The 22849-nt window shown below is 38.5% G+C and overlaps 1 protein-coding gene across 2 annotated transcripts in view; it reads right to left on the bottom strand.

Moving 5' to 3' along the window:
- Nucleotides 1–21898, bottom strand: part of si:dkey-1d7.3 (transmembrane protein 132D) — a 50839-nt gene extending 28941 nt beyond the window's left edge. For both annotated transcript variants that reach the window (XM_061734328.1, XM_061734329.1), the window contains exons 1-4: nucleotides 21533–21898; nucleotides 18155–19082; nucleotides 12446–12592; nucleotides 3699–3870 (exon numbers count right to left, since the gene is read on the bottom strand). In XM_061734328.1, coding sequence (XP_061590312.1) covers nucleotides 3699–3870; nucleotides 12446–12592; nucleotides 18155–19082; nucleotides 21533–21596 — 1311 coding nt within the window. In that variant the 5' untranslated portion in view covers nucleotides 21597–21898. The remainder of the gene's footprint in view (nucleotides 1–3698; nucleotides 3871–12445; nucleotides 12593–18154; nucleotides 19083–21532) is intronic.
- Between the last annotated feature and the right edge of the window lie 951 nt (nucleotides 21899–22849).

Below are 22849 nucleotides of genomic sequence, written 5' to 3'. Positions count from 1 at the left end.
GTGCTGCTCTGGTTTTTCAGCTAGGTCTCTTACACCCACATTCTGCAGAGTCTATTTTTACGCCTTCTTTTATTGTTATAAACTTTTTTATGCATTTAAAAGTTAGTCTCCGAGCAACCTTTTTGATCTTTTACACATTACACAGGAGAGAGAGAGCAGGAAAGAGACAATGGCACGACACACCTCACAAACAATTGCACAATCTGCAGTATGCAAGAAATACACATATGGTTTTGCTACTCTGGGTAACATTTCCAGTGTACAACTATATTGCATATTATATCCCATAACCCCATGTGGCATGACAGCAGAAGCCGGCCAGAGTGGTCAAGAGACCAACTTCCAATTATTCACTAGCATAACTGTTTTTTAATACAAATAATAACTGCATGTGGTGGTTTTTCTCTTTTTTATACAATTATGGAAAGATAACTGAAATGCAAATTACTGTGTGAACATAACATTGAAAATGAAAGCTGCAAGCAGCAATGAACGGGCCCTCGCACCCTTGTGCACATTCAGGCGTGCTGCAGTGGAAGCGCTTGTATGACTTGCATGTAGATGTCTTAAGGCCTGGACATTTAGCGGATGACACCACCCACGACTCTCTATGAGAAGAAGGGGCGGGGCTAATTCATGCCAATGAAGGTCAAGCACTCAAAACCGAATCAGATGACACCACCCACGACTCTCTATATCAAACCATTCAAAAGTTATGGCAGAAAATAGGGACTATAAAATATCCACCAATCAGAAGAAGGGGCGGGCCTAATTTTCACCAATTATGTTCAAGGACTCAAAACCGAGTCCGATGACACCACCCACGAGTCTTTATGTCAAACCATTCAAAAGTTATGGCAGAAAGTATGAACTATCAAACGTGGACCAATCAGATGAAGGGGGGGCGCGCTTTTTGGCGTCTAACGTCGCCACAGTAACGCATTTGACTGAGAAAAGTAATGTGCATCGTCGCAGGATCGAGACGCACATTTTGATGTATAACACACCTGGGTGCACGTTACGGTTTGGGCGAAGAAGCGGCTGAAGAAATGGCATAAATTGCGCCAAAATTACATGATTAATTGAAAATGGCTGACTTCCTGTTCGGTTTCGGCCATGGCACCAAGAGACTTTTCTTTAAGTTGGGACATGATACAGGTGTGTACCGATTTTCGTGCATGTACGTCAAACCGTATGGTGGGGCTTGAGGCACGAAGTTTTATAGGGGGCGCTGTTGAGCCATTTTGCCACGCCCATTAATGCAAACCATTAAATATCAAATTTTTTGCAAGGCCTGGCTTGCGTGCAAAATTTGGTGACTTTTGGGGCACATTTAAGGGGGTCAAAAAGGCCATCCTTGCGTCGAAAGAAGGAGGAAAAAAACGAGAAAAGAAATTCCTTGTTGTTTTTTTTTTTTTTTTTTTTTTCTGGATTTGACATTTGGATGATAAATATAAGAGGGTGTTTGATGTATATTGCTGTATAGCATAATAAACCCTACAAACACAAGACATGAACGCTTTCATCACAATTTATATTTGACAGTCAGAATCGGGGTGCTAGAAGGACAAACGCTGATGAAAATAGAAGCTGACAAATCGGATTCAGATAAATCCCAATGACACGAGATTCACACAGAAAGTGGACAGATGCGCTAAAAACTAAAAATATCTCTATGATGATAATAAATATCTCACTCATGGTCACACATTCCTGAATGAATATAAGTCCTTGACAGCATGATGTTATCTATAAATCAGCGTTCTTTTCTACATTAAACCTGATCATGTTATAATCTTCCAATCCATTATTCTACATTCGCGACACAAAGCTGAGAGGCAGCTTACACACCCTGTATCCGTGTCATAAAGCTTTCGCATCTTCTTCAACATTGATTTACAACTTTTCTCCAATTACATGTCAATTTAAAGGTAGTGAGTGTGAGAAGCTTTCAGGGATCAGATTTTTTTTTTTCCTTTCCTTTCTGATATTAAAACACCGGGTACGGCTCGGCAGATGTTGCCTGGCAGCGTCACATTTTGAACTCTGCCAGCTTGACAGCTGCTGACCGCAATTTCAAAAGGACATGCTCTAGTTCAGAAAGCAACATAGACCCAAACATAAGCCACTGGATCAGGGGTAGTAGAGAATCAGAAAGCAATTGCTGCACTCTGTGGTGATGCCGGTGCCACACTGGGAGAACTTTCACATCTCATGTTTCTGCAAGCTCTGCAGTAATCCGTTTGGCAGTGATCATGTTAAGCTCAACTACTTTGGCTCTACATTACATTTTTTTTTAAATAAAAAAAGAATAAAAAATAAATATTTCTGGGGGATTCCTGTATCTACATCTTATCTCAATAAGAGAAAGAGATGAATAAAAAGAAGAATTCTCTATAGGGGTACTGTACAAGAGAAAAAAGAAAAATAATGCTACAATGACATGTACAGTAGAGAAAATACAAATGTCATACAAAATATGAAGCAATCAGGATTTCCTGCTGGGCATTTTTCTTCACCTTCCTATAAACGTCCCTATAGGAAATGTACCATTTCCGTGACATGCTAGGATGCTTGATGAGTTCATTTTTCTGCTGCTATTGAGCCATGAATGGCTATAACATATGTTTTCTCTATGGGCTGACTGAAGTGTTACCGGGGCGGTAACACTTACATTTGGTGTTACATTTGGTCGCAGATGGTCATGTCTTTTATTTTGATTGCTGCACCATGCATGGAATGTTCTGCCCTGGACAAAATATAAAACCAGAACAATACAAAAGGCAACAATACAAAATTGACAGGCCTGGAATAATTTGAGATAAAGAGGAGACTGAGAAGAGTTTAGTGACAAAGGTGAATTGCTAATGATTAAAAAAAAAAGAAGCGCACTATTGGAATTTTTTACCATATCTGTGAGCTCACTCTAAAATCTTTGCCCTTTTGGCATCATTAAAGTGCGATGAGATGACTAATTGAAATGCTAATTAGTAAGGGAACAGAACTTCAAGTGCACTTTTTGTTAGGGCTTCTGTAGATGGACTCTGAACACTTTAGAGTTGGTGGAAAAGAACACGGAAACATAACTGTGTATGCACTTTCAGCAAATGTGGCAATTTCCTTGATAGCCAAGGCTGCAGAGTTTGGTGATATTTTAACAACCACTTATTTAAGATGCTAAATCTCAGGTGGGGTCATTTTTATCTGTTTGCTCAACAAGGGTCTTCATCAGAAATTTGAGCTAGCAGTGTTTTGTTGTTTTTTTCTGTATACAGAGGTGGAAAATATGAAGTAAGGCCACACGAAAGAGAACCTGACTGTCCTCTCAATTCATGGGTGCATTAATTTTAAAATAATCTTTTTACTGAACTGTGTCAGACTTGTCAAGGGTACTTCCTTGAGGGTTTTTTGGCTTTGAATCTAACAGATGTATATTCAGCTACAAAAAGTTGTGACTGTCATTAATGGCCTCACCACGTAGTTATGGGAAGTAATTGGAGACCCTATGTTTGTCTATTACCTCTATATAACAAATACAGGTAAGCTGACATTATCTAACATCCCTTGCTGGATTTTAAAATCCTTAACAAATCAGTCACTTTAGTCTGCAAGGTTTGTGTTAATTTACCATCATGGTAATGAACCCAAACAAGATAGAAATATTAATATATATTGCTAACTGCAAGAAGGGTATTCACCATCACCAGCGGTGCCAGCCCCACGTAGTCTCTGTGGCTGGTGTAGATCCTCATTAAGCCCACATCCCTGACATTCCCTGGCAACTCCAGACGCCAAGAGATGGTCTGACTCTCAACTTGCTCTGAGACATCTTTTGGTGCAAAGTCCAGTTGTAAAACCTCCAGAAGACCCCTGTTTAGAGAAGGAAAATGTGAAATTAGAAATCATAAATATGTTTCACAAATGAAAGCAAGTTAACAGTTTTTAAGCAATTATATGTTATACAACATACACAAAAACAACACACTAAACCAGATTAAAATGGCACATCAAAATTCTGCAACCAGAGGGCAGCAACATAAAATCATTAAAAGGGGGGTGGCCCCACCCTGTCTGGTTAAAAGAAGCGGCCTGCTCACTCCTCAGGATAAGGAGGAGACCTGAGCCCAGTGCGGGGCCCTCCTTGGATTGGTAGAGGATGACAATGCCCAGGACTGTCACTTAGGGAGGAGCACTGGGTGATATAATGGGGAAAAAAATTGGGATTAAAAAAAAAAAAAGGGGGGTGGCTAGGCAGGATTGGGACCGGCCTTTAAAATCTTAAACTTGTACAGTTGAGATAATTTAGGTTCACACCTACAGTATCTACACACATGTGCATTGCCCTGTCAGTTGGCTCTTGTTATTGAGAAAGAGCAATTCAAATGAGCAAATAAAAGAAAACGTTTTTAGTCAAAGTGCTATCAACATTAAAACTCTGAAGCTTAAACTAAAAATGTGTATGTTGATTAGTATTTGTACTAATAACATCAACAAGTTGCTCAAAGGTCAACTTATAATCAATGATGGTGATCTTAGAGACACATTTTGAAATTGTAAAAAATAAAATTATTTGTAAAAACAAAACAAAACAAAACAAAATAAAAAAAGACTGCTTATACAGCTTTTACAGACAGCAAAGTCATTGCAGTTTTTGTGGATCGGGAAAATGAAAAAAAAAATGCTTTTCCATCAGCAGAAGGAAAGAATAAGGCGTGAGAGTGTGTAGGGAAGATAAGGTGAGCTGGCAGAGATTTCAGCCAAGTATTCTGGTCAAAGGATTGTCAAAGAAATGGCATGTGATGTTATTTGATGCTGGAGTGTGTGTAGGTATACCTGTCAGTAAGAAGAGATCAAAGGGAATATAGAGTAGGGTGTAAGTGGAGCTAAGACACTTTGAAGAAGAACAAAACTTTGCATAGAGCTAAACAATAATCTGTACTTGGCTGAAACCCACATTTAAAAAGGCAACAAGAACAGACACAAACCCGTGTGAATATCCATAAATATGTATGTAATATCAGAGTGACTGATTGCTTTGCAGTATAGATCATGGAAAAAAGCCTTTAAGAGATTAGTGTTTGAGTGACACTCTGACGTACAAATGAAGACATATCCAGAAAAGAAAAAAAAAGGGAAAAACTTTTTGAACTTCTTTTTTCTCATACTCTGAACTGCTTAAATATTAAAATATAGTGACAATCGACAGATCTGTTTTGAAATGAGCGACAATTCAGTTAAGACTATCAAATTGGGATTTAGAAAACGGCTCTTTACTCTCAGAAAGCAACAGTTTGCTGAGCAACATGAAGGTCTTCACAGGTATATACGTAGCAGAGTCGTGCAACCTTACAGAAACAACTGACATACAGTGGCAGCAACAACTTCCCTTTCAGGGGGAGAAATTTGAAATAGGGACAAAAAAGGATTTTTTTTTTTAAGAAGAATTAAGGCTGGAAACTTTAAGAAGTGACAATGAAATGCTGTTTTTACAATGGAAACACACCAAGAGAAGCATCTGCAGTTTTGGGTCCTCACTGGCTGATGGATGCACATTCAACCTAACATCTGAGATTTTGTTTTATTTTTTTTCCATTTCAATTACCGGTAGCTTAAACAACAAGACCATTTAAGTCAAGTTTTTAGGAAAATATCATGGTTTGAGCAGCCAAACAATGCTAGAAAAAAACAAGATAATGTTACGTATCAGAGGATTAGAATTATTGCACACAGGAAATTAAAATAGCCACCACAAATAAGAAAGTATGGATGTTCTTTCCCTCACTAACAGAAACATTTTCCATGGTGTTCTAGGGGGGTTTCAAAGGTTTGTTATGCTCCTCATCAACATGTTAAATTGTCTTAAATGATCTAAATTAAGAAGAGGGATATAAACAAACAAATATTCTACTGTGATAACTCTGATTACAGTTTATGCTATTATTCAATTTATGAAGATATAAGGGTTAAAATCATTATATAAAATAGTCTGAATGGATGAAAATCTCATATGTCACTATTTTCTTAAATGTAAAGTAAAAAATACTAAAGTTGACATATTTGAGATGGCTAAAGCGTCTAAGTTGATGTTTATCATAAAAAAAAAAGAAAACGCTGTGTAAAAAATGCATACTTTAAAATTGGTCTCATCGTCCTGCATATCCCTGTAAATCATACAGATTTAACTGGATTTAAATGATTCACACTGAAAATAATGCGAGGTTGAGCCTGAGAGAGACAGAAGAATACTGAAAGGCTTAATGCCCATATTTCCTGGAAATCCATCTACCATCACCTCAGAGTACAGAGGTGGCAATGTTTGTGTGTGGGTGTGTGTGTGTGTGTGAGACAGAAAAAGAGAGACAAATATAGAATAGTTCTCTGTTTGTTAGCACTTACGCTTGGTTGTCTCATGTTTGCCCATGTGACCCCTGGTGAAAACTGAGTAAAACAGACTTGACTTAGAATATCTCTACTTCCTAATCTGTACTTCTGAACGTGCAAGCTCCTAAGCCTGGATAACGTAGCCGTGATTATGGATGATTACGGATATGTGGGTCGGATGGTCGAGTGGGCGGATGGGCGGCTGTCGGCGTGCATCTGTGTGGCCTGGAGGTTGCCTGGCAGAGGTGACGGCCTGTGTGCCACTAGCATCAGCAGCAGGCCTGACTGATGTAATCAGCTTCGGTGGATCAGGCAAAACGGGTAGAGGAAGTGCTATGAAATTAATATTCATCCATTAAAGAAGCAGAAAAACAGCAGTTAAATTAATTCACTGTGGCTGCTGTCATTTTTCATGTATCTTTCCAGGGGGAGTAAAACCCAAAATTAATAACCCCTAAAAATAAAAGTCACCTTGGTTGACAACTTGAGCTACAATACAATTAATCAGTAATCATTAATGTATATCCCGTAGTAACACAATTGGAAAATAAGTAAACAGCTTGAATTTATCTAAAATTGTTTCTTCTTTATACTTTTTTCTTTTTTGTTTAATTCATTGGTTGTCTTACTCTGTAAAGGGGTGTATTTATGGCAGTAGTTTATGTAAAGTATGTTTGGTAAGAACTGGATATGAAAAAAAATCCATGGACAGAGGATTAAAGGGTTGTTTCTAGATTGGATCAGGAGATGGACTGCTTTACTGACGCTGGAGAGGTGCTTTCTAAAGACTGGTTTTAAAAATGTCACACACTCCACAAATAACCATAAATTAGTCAAGAATGAGTGGATCATTATTATCCCATGTGGGCATGGCTCATATTCAAGGCTGATGGTAAGTAATAAGTTATATTCGGTATACATGGTGTGTTTTAGGTGCATATTTAGCTCAGTGTGATATTTCCAACTGAAATTAGCCCAAATTTTCATACTCGTAATCTGACCAAATCTGGCAACAATTACTGGTCCTGAGCTGGGTTACTATACATGAGCCAAAGCCACACCACTAGTAAACCATTACTTCAGCCTAGTTGATTTAGTTGATTACCTGCTAACAAAGCCATACTTTTTGGAGCGTTATTTTCTGTATAATTACCATCCTGCAAACAGCTTCACTGGTTTGCATGAAGTGGTTTGTTTGGGAGTAATTCAGTAAAGATGTGTTTCACAGGATTTTGTAATTTTGTTGTACTGTTTGTTTAGATGGACTTCTGTGTTCTAACTACTGGTATGTCAATTCAATTAATTCATTCAGGCTTTGATGCACCCAGGAGAATAAAAAATATACGGTAAGTTGCAGTGATGAACGATAGATATTTAGTAGCTCTGGCCAAACTGTTAGAGCAAACAACAGTCCTGAATATTCAAAGGATCATTTCTTTTTTTGTGAGAAAGACACTATACTTCATTAACGATAAACAACTTTTGGATACACGTGGGATGTGTAAAACAAAGTCAAGAGGTTGAAACAGTTTACTACATTTATTGTGATTGCACACAGTAATTGTGCATGCACCCAGCACAATACACTTTATAAACCCTAAAGTAGAGCCCTATGGTCAGTTACTGTGAAAACAAAAAACAACAGCAAAAGATGCTCATAATCTAAACATTTTACATTGAATTCAGAAAATCAAATGCATAAATATGTCAAGTCAACCAACAAAAATTAAATGTGCATCTCTCAAGAAAAGGATTGAACAACAGAACTATGAGCGGTTTATTTGCAAATAGCTAAATTCTTATTCAAGTATTTTATGACTAACAAAGAATTATAGCAATTCAACTTTTAATGCATTGAGGATTAGACATAGTTAAATCATTTAATTTAAACGTTTTTCAAACGTATAATAAGTGCATTAGAATATTTCAACCAAAATAAAAAATAAAATAAAAACATAAATAAAATAAAGCTCTTTCTCAATAAAACGTATGAAATAATCAGTACGTCACTCTGAATGCCATAACTTTGTCTCTTATGGCTTCAGCATTTTTTTAACTGACACTCCATGTTATTGTTTTAGCATTAGCGCTGATAGCTGATGCAACAAATCTTTTTAATCCAGCTTCACAGGGATGACCTTTCAGGTGAGATATGCGACTGAGCACCAACCATCTCGGTTCCGGATTGAGGCTTATGCGGAACTAAGTGTCGTTGCAGTTCCAATGTTATATACAGTCTATGTAGGCTATATGACCCATTGTCAGCCATTTCGTATTAATCCCCCGAGAAGAGGGATCCGCATAGCGGATCATCGTCCGCACATTGATTTGGCCTGATGCCCTTCCTCAACCGCACAGAGACAACCATTCACGCTCACACACATCTACAGGCAATTCAGAATTGTTAATCAACCTAGACATACATGTTTTTGGACTGCGGAAGGAAGTATCTGGAGAGAACCCAACCGAGCACAGGGAGAACATGTAAACAGTGCTAACAACTTAGCCACCATACTGTCAGGTGAAATAAATGACCAGTTCTGTTTTGCAAAAAGTGTGTGTTTTGCAAAAAGCAGCACTGTTGCCATCCATTGCCATTGAGGGAAACAAAATAGACAAGTGTGTTAGCTTCACTGTTGTGCTGTTAGTGCTCATTTCCAGACACAGGGCCTGGCTTTGGTCCTGCGAGTAGGGAGCAGGGAATGATGTAATGAGTGGGAAATTACCTCTTTTTGAAACATGCTACCCACCAGCTAGCAATTAAATTGATTAATTTATTTAACAGTGCTATTTATTGGGATTCATTTGTTTATTGTGCAGATAAAAATGACAATTTTCCACCTATGTTGACTAATAATATACTGTATTTGCTCAATAGATATAGCTTATCCCTATTTGGTACATTTCCCCCCGTACTGAATGTACCGAGCCAATCACAACACGGCGGGGGCGAGCTGTATGCTCTGACTCAGACAGAAGACACAATTTGAAACAACCAAGATTGTTGCATAATTGCTAAGAACACAGTGGTTCAATTTACTGCAAAAATCAATAACAATTAAAGCTGCAAGCAGCGATGAACGGGCCCTCGCGCGTGCAATTTTCATCAATTAAGGTCAAGGGCTCAAAACCGAGTCAGGTGACACCACCCATGACTCTTTATGTCAAACCAATCAAAAGTTATGCCAGAAAATAGGGACTATCAAATATCGACCAATCAGAAGAAGGGGCGGAGCTAATTTGCACCAATTAAGGGGAAGGAGTCAAAACCGAGTCCGATGACACCCCCCACGACTCTGTAGGCTATGTCATACCATTCAAAAGTTATGGCAGAAAATAGGATCTATGAAATATCTACCAATCAGAAGAAGGGGCGGGGCTAATTCATGCCAATGAAGGTCAAGTACTCTAAACCGAGTCCGATGACACCAGCCACGACTCTTTATGTCAAACCATTCAAAAGTTATGGCAGAAAATAGGGACTATCAAATATCGACCAATCAGAAGAAGGGCCAGGGCTAATTTGCACCAATTATGTTCAAGGACTCAAAACCGAGTCTGATGACACCACCCACATGTCTTTATGTCAAACCATTCAAAAGTTATGGCAGAAAGTAGGAACTATCAAATATGGACCAATCAGATGAAGGGGGGCGCGCTTTTTGGCGTCTATCGTTGCCACGGTAACGCTTTTGACTGAGAAAAGTAATGCCCGTCGTCGCAGGATGGAGACGCACATTTTGATATATAACACACCTGGGTTCACATTACGGTTCGGGCAAAGAAGCGGCCGAAGAAATTAAGTTGCGACATATGCAGGTGTGTACCAATTTCCGTGCATGTACGTCAAACTGTATTGTGGGGCTTGAGGCACGAAGTTTTCTAGGGGCCGCTGTTGAGCCATTAGGCCACGCCCATTAATGCAAACCATTAAATATCAAATTTTTCTCCAGGCCTGGCTTGCGTACAAAATATGGTGACTTTTGGGGCATGTTTAGGGGGGCAAAAAGGCCCTCATTTCGTCGGAAGAAAAACGAGAAAAACAAGAAAAATTCCTACAGAGACAATAGGGCCTTCGCACTCTCAGTGCTCGGGCCTTAATAATTCACTGTTTTTCCTACCCCACAGCACAGGTGACTGTACTTTAGAAAAAGTACATTGCGTCAGTCTACATTGTCTTTTCAAGCACCTCAAACCTAGAACTCGAAACCAAGTGCAACAAGTGAACTTCCAACTCTTGCTTCATTTACTAAAGACCTTATGACATGGCTATCGGCTACTGTGATCACAACTTTGAGATTTAATGTATCCTGACTTGGTGCTATAGGCTGTATGATACACTTATGTATGTGAATTTTGTTCAGTTTAGTTTACAAACCTGCATGTGCAATTGTGTGCTATTGGCAGAGTGTAATACAATCGGTGAGCAGGAAGCACTATACAGTATTCTATCTCTTTACATTCTGTGCAATAACATCTTGTGGTCCCTCGACCAGTAGTCAACATTTGAAGTGGATCAAAACACTTGATCAACATTGTCCTATGACGAGAACAGACGAGAACACTCTTGCATGAGTGATTATGGCCCGCTTCAAATTTTGACTTCTAAATTTACATGCTAATGTCTATCAATAAATGTTGTCCCTTTTTTGAGAATAATAATAAAGCAAAAAATATTAATTTTTCCATTCAGTCACTACTTTTCTCCTTGTTGCTCTGCCAATGCTACGTGCTTTATTTCTCCTGTTTCTCCTTGATCCAGTGACATTGAGAGAGAGTTTCTTCTGCGTTTGTTGCTACCGACCAAGAATTGGAAATACTTAAAATGAGCTTCTTAAGTCATCTGGCTAGCTTGCACGGTCCGGAGCAGTTAATTGGTAGTAGTGTAAGTATGTATGCAAGTCAAACTTGTTGATACACGAATGTCTAGATCTGGTCAGTTTTTGGTAGGGTAAATGATTCCATTAGTCTTGCAAGTGTTTTTTTGCTATTCCAAAACATTCAAGCAAATGTATAATTTAAAGCAAGTTTGAAACTGACCACACATGTGAAGTTTACCAGTATAGTTATAACAGTATAATGATAATATTTCAAGGGTACAAATATTTCCTTATTACAAGGCAGTAGTTATCTGGCTCTCAGAAAGAAGCTCTTGGAAAAGCTGGAAATAAACATTACTAAGGCACATACTGTAGTATCTATAGAAATAAGCTCACTTCCAAAAACACTCACGCAGCTGTAAACCTGAAAATAACACAAAGCAAATATTTGCTTTTCGCTTGGTATTAATACACCACTGAGTCTTTCTGGAGAAACAGGCTTCTCAAAGCAACCTGAAGTTTATTCCATCAAAATAGCAAACTCACAATTGTTGTGGGAATCTGAATGATTGAGATCAGGAAACCCCAAGGTTATTTATAAGTTATTTTATCAAGCTTACTTTGACCAAAGGGTCAAGAGTCAGTCATGAAGCAGTCTGGTGCTATCTAACAAAGAGAAACTGTCAGCACGATGTATTTAAGTCCTTCACAATAGGATGCCCTTGGTTAGCTCCTCCCTGCCTCAAACCTTGACAGGCACACAGTATCTTTTTGTTACAGATGAAGTGATGCTTGTTCTTAGAGGCAGGAGCTAGGGCCACAGCTCAAGCATGTTTAAACATTTATTGTCATTCATTTGGAATGGGAAAAATACAACATTGCAGCTAGGAAGTTGGGACAGAATTACATTTATTTATTTAATAGCATAAACTGCTTGGTTCCAAAGACATAATCATGTGCCAAATGAATGTGACTGTCTGTCTGTTAATAGGACTGCAGCAGCTCACACTGGTGCAATGGACATATTTGGTCCGACTATGTCAGTTACAAAAATATATAGCAAAAAGGCATCTGAGGGCCCAGGTGCGTCATGCATTATTGTCTACTTACCTTGGAGCAACTAAACATGTCAATGCTTAGTTGCTCCAAGGTAAGTAGAAAGTAGTGTATGTCTCAAAGGGACTGAAGAAATAATGGTAGATAACAAATAAGTGTGAGGAATGTTCTGCACATGGAGCACTAACCTTTTTGCAGTGACCTCTGCCTTCCTGCGGCAGACAACAGTGACAGTGTTGGGATTGGCTCCTCTGCCAGGCTCCACCAAAATATCCCACAGTGTTGAGTCACTGGGCCGAGCTGCACTGAAGGAAAGCCCTGCTTTCACTGCTGCCCTGCAGTAAAAACATAGACAAAGGTGGTAAATGCACTTAATACAAAGTACCTAAGCATGACATTATGCACACTTTATTTTTCAACACAAGTGTGTTGCCTGCATTCATTTGTGTGTTTGGTTGTTCATGATGTGTCAAACGAGGTGGGTCACACTCAGACAGATGTGTCACAGGCTGCTCGCCAGCTGAGAATCAGCAGGGGTATTAAATTCCTATTAGCTCGGTAAACTGGGCCTCGGTTAGATGTCTGATTCAGACACATAGCTCTGATGTGAGCAATAGAGTGCTAATTATAAATAATGTGATTGGAGCAGACAGTCCTCTAAATCTAAAACTCAGCCAAGAGCAGCAAGAGCAGTAACATATCAGTAGATGGGATCATAGAGCACTTTATTCAGTCGTAAAATAAAAAAATGATAGAAAGAACATCCAATACTTGTTGCCAATGTTCAACATGCGGTGATTCACTTTAACACATAAGATGGGATATATGTGTCTCTCAAATAGTTTTTTTTAGGCCAAAGATTCAAATTGGTGCAACAGAGGGAATTCAGCTTGTGTTAGCTCAGGAGCATCACTCAGCGTTTGAAGATTTGTCAGGAAGAGTTTATGATGATCATGAGAAAAAATTAAGACTTTAAAACTGTAGGATTCTCCATGTGACAGCAGAGAGAGTAAGGTCACAAAATATCTAATCTTGATTGAAAACAAATCAAAGATTGATTTGAAGATCAACACTTTCCTCATAACTATTCTGAATCTTGTTCTACTGCCATCTCATAAAACTTTAGCATCCACTGTCTGAACAGTGCATCCACAAGAACATGTGACAGAAAGTCACAATTGGAAATGATATACAGTATATATCCTAATTGTACATTCTGAAGTGTAGTTAATTACATAAATTATGTAGTCAGATTAATAAATAACCACTGAGATTAGTGCACAATTACAGTTATTTAAAAAAAACAAATATGCAAGAATTTGAACATACACACTTGCATTTTAGTCTTTGCAGCAAATTAATAAGCAGACAATTGTAGTTCTGGATTAAGACATGCACTGTGGCAAATATCAATACCTTTATCAAACCTCTTACTGCCAGAGGCCAAATCTTCAGATGTTTTTTTTTTTTACAATTTGAATGAGTGTTTGAAAAAAATAAATATTGAAAAGATTCAAGGAGATGTATCAGAATAAAAACTATATTTTTAGCATTTTTTAGAAAAAAAATATTTCTCCTGTTTTTCATATATAGCTGACTTTAATACACTTCAAGATGATTAGAATGTGATTGTTCCTAAAGTGAATGCTTCTTTTTCACAACATGCAGTATATCATTTTCTTCCTGCGTGTCCAGCTCAGTATCACAGTGACAGCAGCACCTGATGACCAACCTCCCTAGGGGGGCAAAACACTCCGGCTTCCTATTGAATGTGGTGAAGCAGTGATTCAATGCCAGGATCTTCCTGGTTCACTGAGCTTCTTGTCCACAAGCAGACACCAGCCTCCCTGCAGGGAAACCTCATTCCGGCCACTTCTGTACTTGCTCTTTTGTCTTTGTCACCAACTACCCAGAGTTCATGATCACACGTGGGGACCAGAAAGGACATAAACTTTTAAAGTGAACAACTCTTTAATACTACTTTACCAAAACTAGCCAGTTATTTTGTCTTCAGGTCCACAGCTCTTAAATTAGTCTTTCAGGTGAGTGTTATTAGTGGGATGTGAGTTTAACAGGTTGAGTCACTGAAACCACACATACACACACACACACACACACACACACACACACACACACACACACACACACACACACACACACACACACACACACACACACACACACACACACACACACACACACACACACACACACACACACACACACACACACACACACACACACACATAAATTGTCAATCCTGGCAGTTGGCTCAGATCATCTCAACCTTGAAGGGTTACCCTTTTGATTCATTTTCAATCAGGACCGCAGATTATCTGGCCTAACCCTGCTCGAGTGGATTCAGTCTTGGGCCAAAGAGCGAAGTAAAGCTGGGATTTCTCCCAGGAGGAATCAATCACTTTGCCAAGCTCCTCAGAGCTAGTCTTCACTTGGACTTAAGTGCTGCACTCAGTTGCCTTTTCTCATTCAATTGCATTCTGAAAGTGGCAGTGGGTCAGAAATACACTGACAGAAATAACTGACCTGACCGAAGGATATTCAGTGATATAGTCAGTATGATCAAATTGGGGAATTTCAGGTGAACGGGCTACAAATCCCTGCAAATAGTCAGAACAACAGCAGATACTGAAGGGTCAGCATGTCTCTGCCAGATCTTACTCACTTACTTTCTATAATACAATCTGAGCTATATCCAGCCAACTGGATCTCTGCATTTGTGTGTGTTTGTGTATGTTAAGTCTCATATTGGACAAAAGCAAAAGGAGGGCTTTAAATCATAGGTAAACTATGGGCCTTGTGGATTAATATACAACCTTTATTGGCGTCCCTCTAGTGTGTGCCTAGTGTGCATGCAAAATTATATGATTTCAGTGCAGAATAAAGAGGATATCATTTGGATGTCTTTATTTACAGACAAAACCCATAAGTAGAGTAATGACTGCAAACACAAACCTCTAGGATAAAAATAACATGGTGGTAAATGCTATGTAGAGCTAAACATTTCTTAGCTTATAGTTAGCAACAGAAGTGTTTTTGCATGTAAAAAGAGCATCCTAAAAAAGGGTTACTCAATCGCAGCTGGAGGCGGTACCTCTTTGACATAAGTGGAGCAATTTAAGAGTGACATTTTAAAGTAATTGGAATTTCTTCTACCCGATGTAGACACTGCAGAGTCACAGGTGTTAAATTAACAATGATAGTTAATATTTAACACTAAAAAAGTATGTATAAGTGTCCACTCTTTTAAGTGTTTGAAATCTACTGTTAAAATTGTCAAATATATTGATTCTATAGTAGAAAGGAGTGCATTGGCTCCAACCTGATCTAAAAAAAATCTGTGAAATGCCCACGACCTCTCACCACTATTTTCCGTGGTATATACACGGAAATGGTATAATTCCGTGTGAGCACCACGGATATTGTACCATGCAAAGTCAATGGGATCCGTTGCCGTGATATATACACGGATTATGACATTATTATTATTTATATATTATTCTTTGTTATTTTGGCTAAATTATGAGTTTTTGTCGCGCAAGGTACTGTTTGTTACTGTCAGTTTGTAAAAGCACGTTTTTAACGCTGTTTTAGCAGTGTTTTATTGAGGTTTTAATGGGAGCACCACGGATATAGTACTATGCAAAGTCAATGGGATCCGTGGTCGTGATATATACACGGATTATTACATTATTATTATGTATATATTATTATATATTAAAAAATTCAGACTTCTATGACTTCTGCAACAGTGTTTCCTCCAAAACGTCCTGGCTGATTAGGAGGGTGTAGAAACGTATAAGTCTGAGAGCCTCCTGACTAATGGAACAGGGCCTATTTTTGTATTTTTTTGCATAGTTCACTAATGCCAATAAAAGTCAAAAAACATTATCACTGTGTGCAGTTTGTGCTGCCACCCTCTCATTCAAGCACTCATCATCAATTATGGACTGAACTAAATAAGAAAGCTGTTTTCTTGTCTGTTGAATGAAAATTTAGAAATATTTTTTGGAAATAAACACTGCACAGTCTCTGCTTGTTATCAGAACATGTTTCAAAAGCGAGCATCCACCTTATTATGAAAGTTCATTACCCCACATGGACAGAATAACCTCTCCATTTGTGAAAGTACTGACAATGCTGAATAATATTTGTAAGTCTTGAAGCAACATACCCATGTTATCATCCATTAAACTTTTTTTATCCACTGGGAAGGTCTTGCTTATTTCAGCAAGTCAATGCCAACCTCAGACTCTGCTGGAGACAAACTCTCACAGACCGAAAATAAGTGTAGCAGGGGCCCCTTTGTCTAAAAGAAGTATTAAATTCAAGACAAATCTATTAAAAAATACATTTATCAATCCCTGAAGGGAAATTAATGACAAATATGTGTTTCATTTGCCACAATCTAGACTGGTGGATGATGTTATTGAATGACTGCTGATTTCTGTGACCTGTCAATTTTAATTTATCCACGATATCCATTCTCACTGAATGTTCCACAAAATTCACTGTTATGTTCGCAAATTTAACATTTCAGGATTGGAAAGTGTGTGTAAAAACAGTTAGAGCGTCGTTTCAGGAAAAGTGATACAACACACAGGTAAACCTCTTTGGATCACAATGTTGGTAAAAAGTTCTAAGTAATTATACATTTCCCTCAAACCAAAAACATTTCTCTGTTTCAACATTTGCTAAGTTGTCTTTATACTATTTTCACTTAAATATAAGGCTTAAATAATTCAAGTTTTTACATTCTGTTTCTATTTATATTTTACTCAGCATCCCACTTTTTTTAGAAAATAGTCTGTATATTTTACTAATATGAGAGATTTGGGGAAAAAATGTATTTTGCCCATTGATGCACATCAAATGCTGCTCAGAGAAATTCTGAAAACAGATTGAACTGTGTTTTCCGTGTGACAGTGCTGCTTTTATATTGACTTCACTTTTACCCAGAGGAGTTAAGAAGATTACTTATTTGTTTTCCTGCTTCATTAAACAGATGCATTATTTATGAAGTCAAATAACCACAGAACCTTGTTGAAATGTTAGTGGGATGTTGAGATATGAAAACCAGTGAATCATTTGCCAATTATTTCCCTGTTTATGGAAGAGTGCTCTCCATAACTCCCTCCCTAACAGTAAGGCAGAAGCAGACAAGATATGTCAGAAATGTATGAGGCCGGTGAAACTGGCAGACAACACAAGTCATTTTGGCACTCATGCATTTTATTGCCTGGCCTTGATGGTGAGCCCCATCAATATTTAAGTGCCTTAAGTAATCGTTTAAATGCATGGAGCTTATCCCTCATGGATATGCTCAAATATACTATGCCTGGTTTCTTACACTATACATGTTTCAGAAACAATCATTTTTCATGTAATTCTCCTTAAACGCTTGTCTCAGCATGCTCAGCTGCACAGACCATTACTATGGTTTCTGAAAAGGATGACATCTTCTTCTGGACAGAGGGTGCATGCCTTGAATACTTGGCTTCTTCATTGTTCCCAGTCATATAAGAAATTTGACCCTGAAAGTCTACAAAAATGTGTACATATTTGAAAGAACTACCCCATTAGGAGCCAGAAAAAATGCAACAGTAAAGGATGGGTCAGTTTTCATCTGTGTGAAGGTCTTCATTAATTTTGTGTACAATATATATGAGACATCTATACTAGCTTTGTCTGAAGGTCCATTATAACATGTTATCAATTATATGTTGAATTTCTCTAATTAAAGATGACTATTTATATTATGAGTTAGAACAGCAACATCACTGGCCAAACCCAAGGAATGGCTTACTGCATAAATATAAAACTTCTTTAAAAGTAAAGTTAAAAATGTAAAAAAAAGAAAACAGGACGAGATCTCTCACCTAAGTGTGAACGTTTCCAAGGTAGATGTACTAGCCAGAAAAATGTAGAAAGTTGCTACGTCCATGGTCTTCAGAGGTTTGGAAGAAGTTTGGATCACCACAGCACCTCCAAGCCTCAGCCGAAGGAAGGTGGGGTTCCCTGGTGGAGCTCTGAGCAGGGTTACACTTCCAATTCGCTTCATGGGAGTTCCTGATCCCTCGGAATCTCTCCCTCTTCCTACTCCGACTCTCTGCAGGCTATCCTGTGGAGCACATTGGCCTGCCTGGTCCCTTCTACTTTGAAAGTAGACTTCCACCACATTCCCCTGGGGTCCCTTGATTCCTTCGTTTTTTTCAGATTCCCTGCTAGAGCTTCCAGATCTACTTGTAGGATTGAACCAAGAGGGCTCTGGCTTCAGCTGTGCAATGCAGAATCCACCTGGAGACACCAAGCAAGCTCCACGGACCTCCTTCGTCTCCCAGAAGGCATATGCTGTCACACAGTGAGCTCTGTCCTTAGCCTTTGTCCCACTATTTTTCCTCTCACTATCTCCTTTAGAGCCGGTTGCTTCTTGCCCAAGAGTAATATTACTTTCCGTGGGCATGTGGAAGAGAATCTTGACAACAGGGGATGAGGAGCGAACCTGGCGGACCAAAATGGCTGCAAGAATTCTGCGTCCACTGAGGAGCAGTTCTGAAGGAATGGATGCATCCACAGCCAGGGGGCCAAACGAAGCCTTGATAACTGGCTGGAGAATCCCGGCACCTGGCCCCGTTATGAGAAAAGTCTGAGCCTGAACTTTCAGGGTGGAATTCCATGATGGCTCTGGACCATCCTGTCTCAGAATCACATGATCAGCATTGAGGGCCTGGAAGGTAATGATGGGATAAACAGGGGATGGATTGGAGAAGATCCCTGTGTCTTCAGCAAGTTTTTGACTGTCAGCAACTGAAAGAGAAGAATTTACAAAAATAAATGATGGCACAAGGTTCAATTAACTTCTTAAATTGCAAATGTTATGTGATTTTGATGGACGGTTTATAATCGCTATGTTAGTGTACTACAAGCACTACAAATGTTTAGTCCACATCTGCTTAAAGGTTTGATGTCAAGAAGAGGTACTATATAGGAAATTACTTTATTTAACAAAGGTAGCTATTTTAATGTACCTGTGCAGATAACAGAGAAGAACAAGGGAACTCATGCTTGGTGGGTTTTTAACCAAACGTAAAAGCTTGTTGTTTCCAAAACTTAAAGAGACATTTTACATTCCGCAAAAGGTAAGCAGTGCTTTTGACAACAACGGCACTCGTTATAACAGGAAAAGAGCAGACAAAGACCATACTACAAAGCTGGTTCCATTATCTGCAATTTAGCCAGGTGATTTATGGGTCACACATGAAACTTGCAAACAGAATAACCACCCATTCACAAATATATGACTCCTAAATGGCTCTACCACTGTAAATTTTACAGATCAATATTTTTTGCGCTACAGTGCTACTATAAAAGCATCACTTACATCATATTCTGTTCACCTAAGGTCTTTGCAATGCTTGTCTCTCAATAAAAGTCTACTTTGCACTCTTGACGTGCCTATGCAATCCAATATAGCAGAATTGGCAAATGTGGCATCTGAGCCTTTCTTGCAAATTGTAGGCTACATGACTTTTTTCCCAATCAGATGCGGGATGTGACAGATTTCACTTCCTGCTGCCAAAGGCACCTGGTAATTTGCTCTGCCTCATGTTGAAGTGCAGCAGAATTAATGTGTTAATATGCCTTTTTCCTTTACCTCAGAGAAATATCCCATCTACGTGCAAAGACCTTGGCCAAAGCAAAAGCTGTGCTTCCCCGATGGTCTTAGAAATGATATATCATTCTTTAGTAATTTTCTAACCCTATTCCATGAGTGCATCTATATGTAAATCAGATTTCTTCCTGAATAAAAAGGGAAAATGTGAACAAATGTCAAGGTTAATATTAAACGGATAGTGTTCAGAAAAAAAGTCTTATAGATTCTAATGATCACAAACATGATCTTAGGAACTTCTTCTTCAAAATAGATGGTTAGGTCACATACATTCTTCATAAATCCAGATGTAAAGAAAACAAATGCAAATATGATCCATTTGTAAAATGTTTTTGTTTTGTATTCATTGCTGGATATCTCAATACCAAAGCTTATCTGCTGCTTTTAATTTAGCTGATATATTATTGCAGTCATAATCTCCTCCAGACAGATTGCTATCACTGTTGGTTACTGACATTTTTTACATCAAGACGCCTTCCGAAATCCATAAATGAATGTTTGTTCCAGTTGATGCATGCACAGGTAACTCTGTTTCAGTAATGGGAGGCTAGTGATGATCAAGATTTTCGCTTTCAGGGAAATGCTTGCTGAAGCTGTATATTAATCTAATCACAATGTATTACTCAAATAGGAATTTGGTGAGCCCCGGATGGACTCACCATAGGAATCTTGTTGTATTACAAGAGAAATTAACTGGAATTATTTTGAACAGCAGTAGGGAATGATGGATGAACCTCAAGAAAGTTTCACTGACACATGGGGCAGTACATCTGTGACTGGACTAAAAGATAAGGCTGCCATGCATATTCATGGTTTTTTAAGAGGATAGGGTATCACAGGCTGAACTCTATTACTTAGACACGCAGTGGGAGCCCAGAGACACAGAAATACAGTCGCAACACATATGCAGAATTAAAAATGGGCACACAGATATCATGCGTAGATATAAACCCAGCCAATAGTCTTTTGCATGATAGCAGTATCACACAGAGACCGCACGCTCACTGTTGCTTCAGAGCCCCCAAATGCAGGTTATCTTTAAACAACCAGAGAAACAGCTGTGCAACCTCAGCTTCGGGCCTCTTTAATCCCACAGATGATGCCCACTGGAGAGCCTGCTGTCGCTTTCATTTGGACAGAGGGATAAGAAAATGAGATGAGGCCATGGGTTGAAAACACCAAACCTTACAAAATATGAATTCCTAACCTTAGAGCCCTATGAAACAGTCAGATAAAGACAATGTGAATCAGGGATTTTCTTTGAAATGCCATAATAATAAGTGTTTCCGTTTAAAGGTTCACATCAGCTGCATGTTTTAGTGGATCTTTGTGCAGTTTATGCAGGAAAAAAAACATGGATTTACAATTATTCAAACAAAAAATAATGTAAGGGGCACTACGGTAAATCCTAGATCCTACATCCAATTCTCCTGTAAACACAGCTGAATCATTACAGCTACTTCCAGTTGTCTTTATACACTTTCTACCTTGTTTTTGCATCAACAGTAACTAATCTTTCAAAGCAATAAAAACAAAGAAAACAATAAACGGCTTCTACTAGAGCTAAAGCAATCACTGGTCTCACCTGTAAGAGCTGTTACAACAGCTGTAAGCTGAACCAGTGAGCGCAGGGAGAAGTTGAGCATCATTTTAGTGAAGTTGCAGCTCCAGTGCGCGCGGGCTGGACCGAGAGCGCAGGGAGTAAAGTCAAACCATCGCTGCGGGTCCGGAGCTGTTGCCGTGTCTAAGCATCAAGCATCAAGTAGGGAGGGAGAAAAAAATGCTCGATCACTTTCTTATCCGTATAAATCTTCTTCTTGTTGCATGTGAAGCAGTTTTAAATGTTTTTTTTTTCTCTTCCAGATGATCAGAGAATGTTTTTTCCCCCCTCTGGGAGTCCAGATGTGGTTGACCGGGCAGGACAGCAGCAAACACGACTCTTCCCATGACAGAATCAGTAAACATGTGCCATCGGTCAGATTAAGCAAGCCCACGTGGGTATAATCGCCGGTATAGGGGGAAGAGCCTCGGGGAAATTAAATGCATATAAGGTCAGGAATCACTGCTGTCTCTGTAACTGCTGATTTAACACATCAAGACGACGTCTTGAGTTAAAGTTTATTTTTTGAACAGATTTTATTTGTTTTTAATTTTTGTGTGTGTGTGTCTTTATTAGTTTATTTTTCACAAGTTAAATCCTCAATTGTTCCATTACTATTTTTGTGTGGCTTTGTCACCGCTGTAACATTACTCGGTTAGGATTGTGCATGTTTTAATAGCTTTAATAACACACTGCAAAAACTCAAAATCTTAACAAGAATATTTGTCTTATTTCTAGTTAAAATGTCTAATTTTTAGTCTCTTTTTTAAAAAATCTCATTACATTTAAGACAAGACTCAAAAACAACATTTTCACCTGTTTCAAGTAGATTTTCACTTAAAATAAGTAGAAAAATCTGCCAATGGAACAAGACTGTTTTGCTTGCAATGAGAAGATAAATCTTGTCCCACTGGCAGATTTTTCTACTTATTTCAAGTGAAAATTTACTTGAAACAGGTGAAAATGGTCAAATAACAAGTTATTTTTCTGGTAATAACTCTTGTTTTAAGTGTAATGAGATTTTTTGACTAAAAATGAGACATTTTAACTAGAAATAAGACAAATATTCCTGGTAAGATTTTGAGTTTTTGCAGTGAGCGAGACTGCATTTGAAAAAGTTCCAATTTTCTTGACCACACAGATAAACTACATAGCAGACTTCTGTGATGAGTATTTGCTGGACGTGTTGATTGATACTCTAGTTAAGTTCTGTGACTCGTAACCTTGCCATACCTTAGCTTCCACTGAATTGACGCCACTGAAATCAATCCCTATGAATCCAATTATGTGCGTGGGATGGAA

The sequence above is a fragment of the Cololabis saira genome, chromosome 11 (genome assembly GCF_033807715.1).
Source record: "Cololabis saira isolate AMF1-May2022 chromosome 11, fColSai1.1, whole genome shotgun sequence".
NCBI lineage: Eukaryota > Metazoa > Chordata > Actinopteri > Beloniformes > Belonidae > Cololabis > Cololabis saira.
This window is presented reverse-complemented; position numbering and strand designations above follow the sequence as displayed.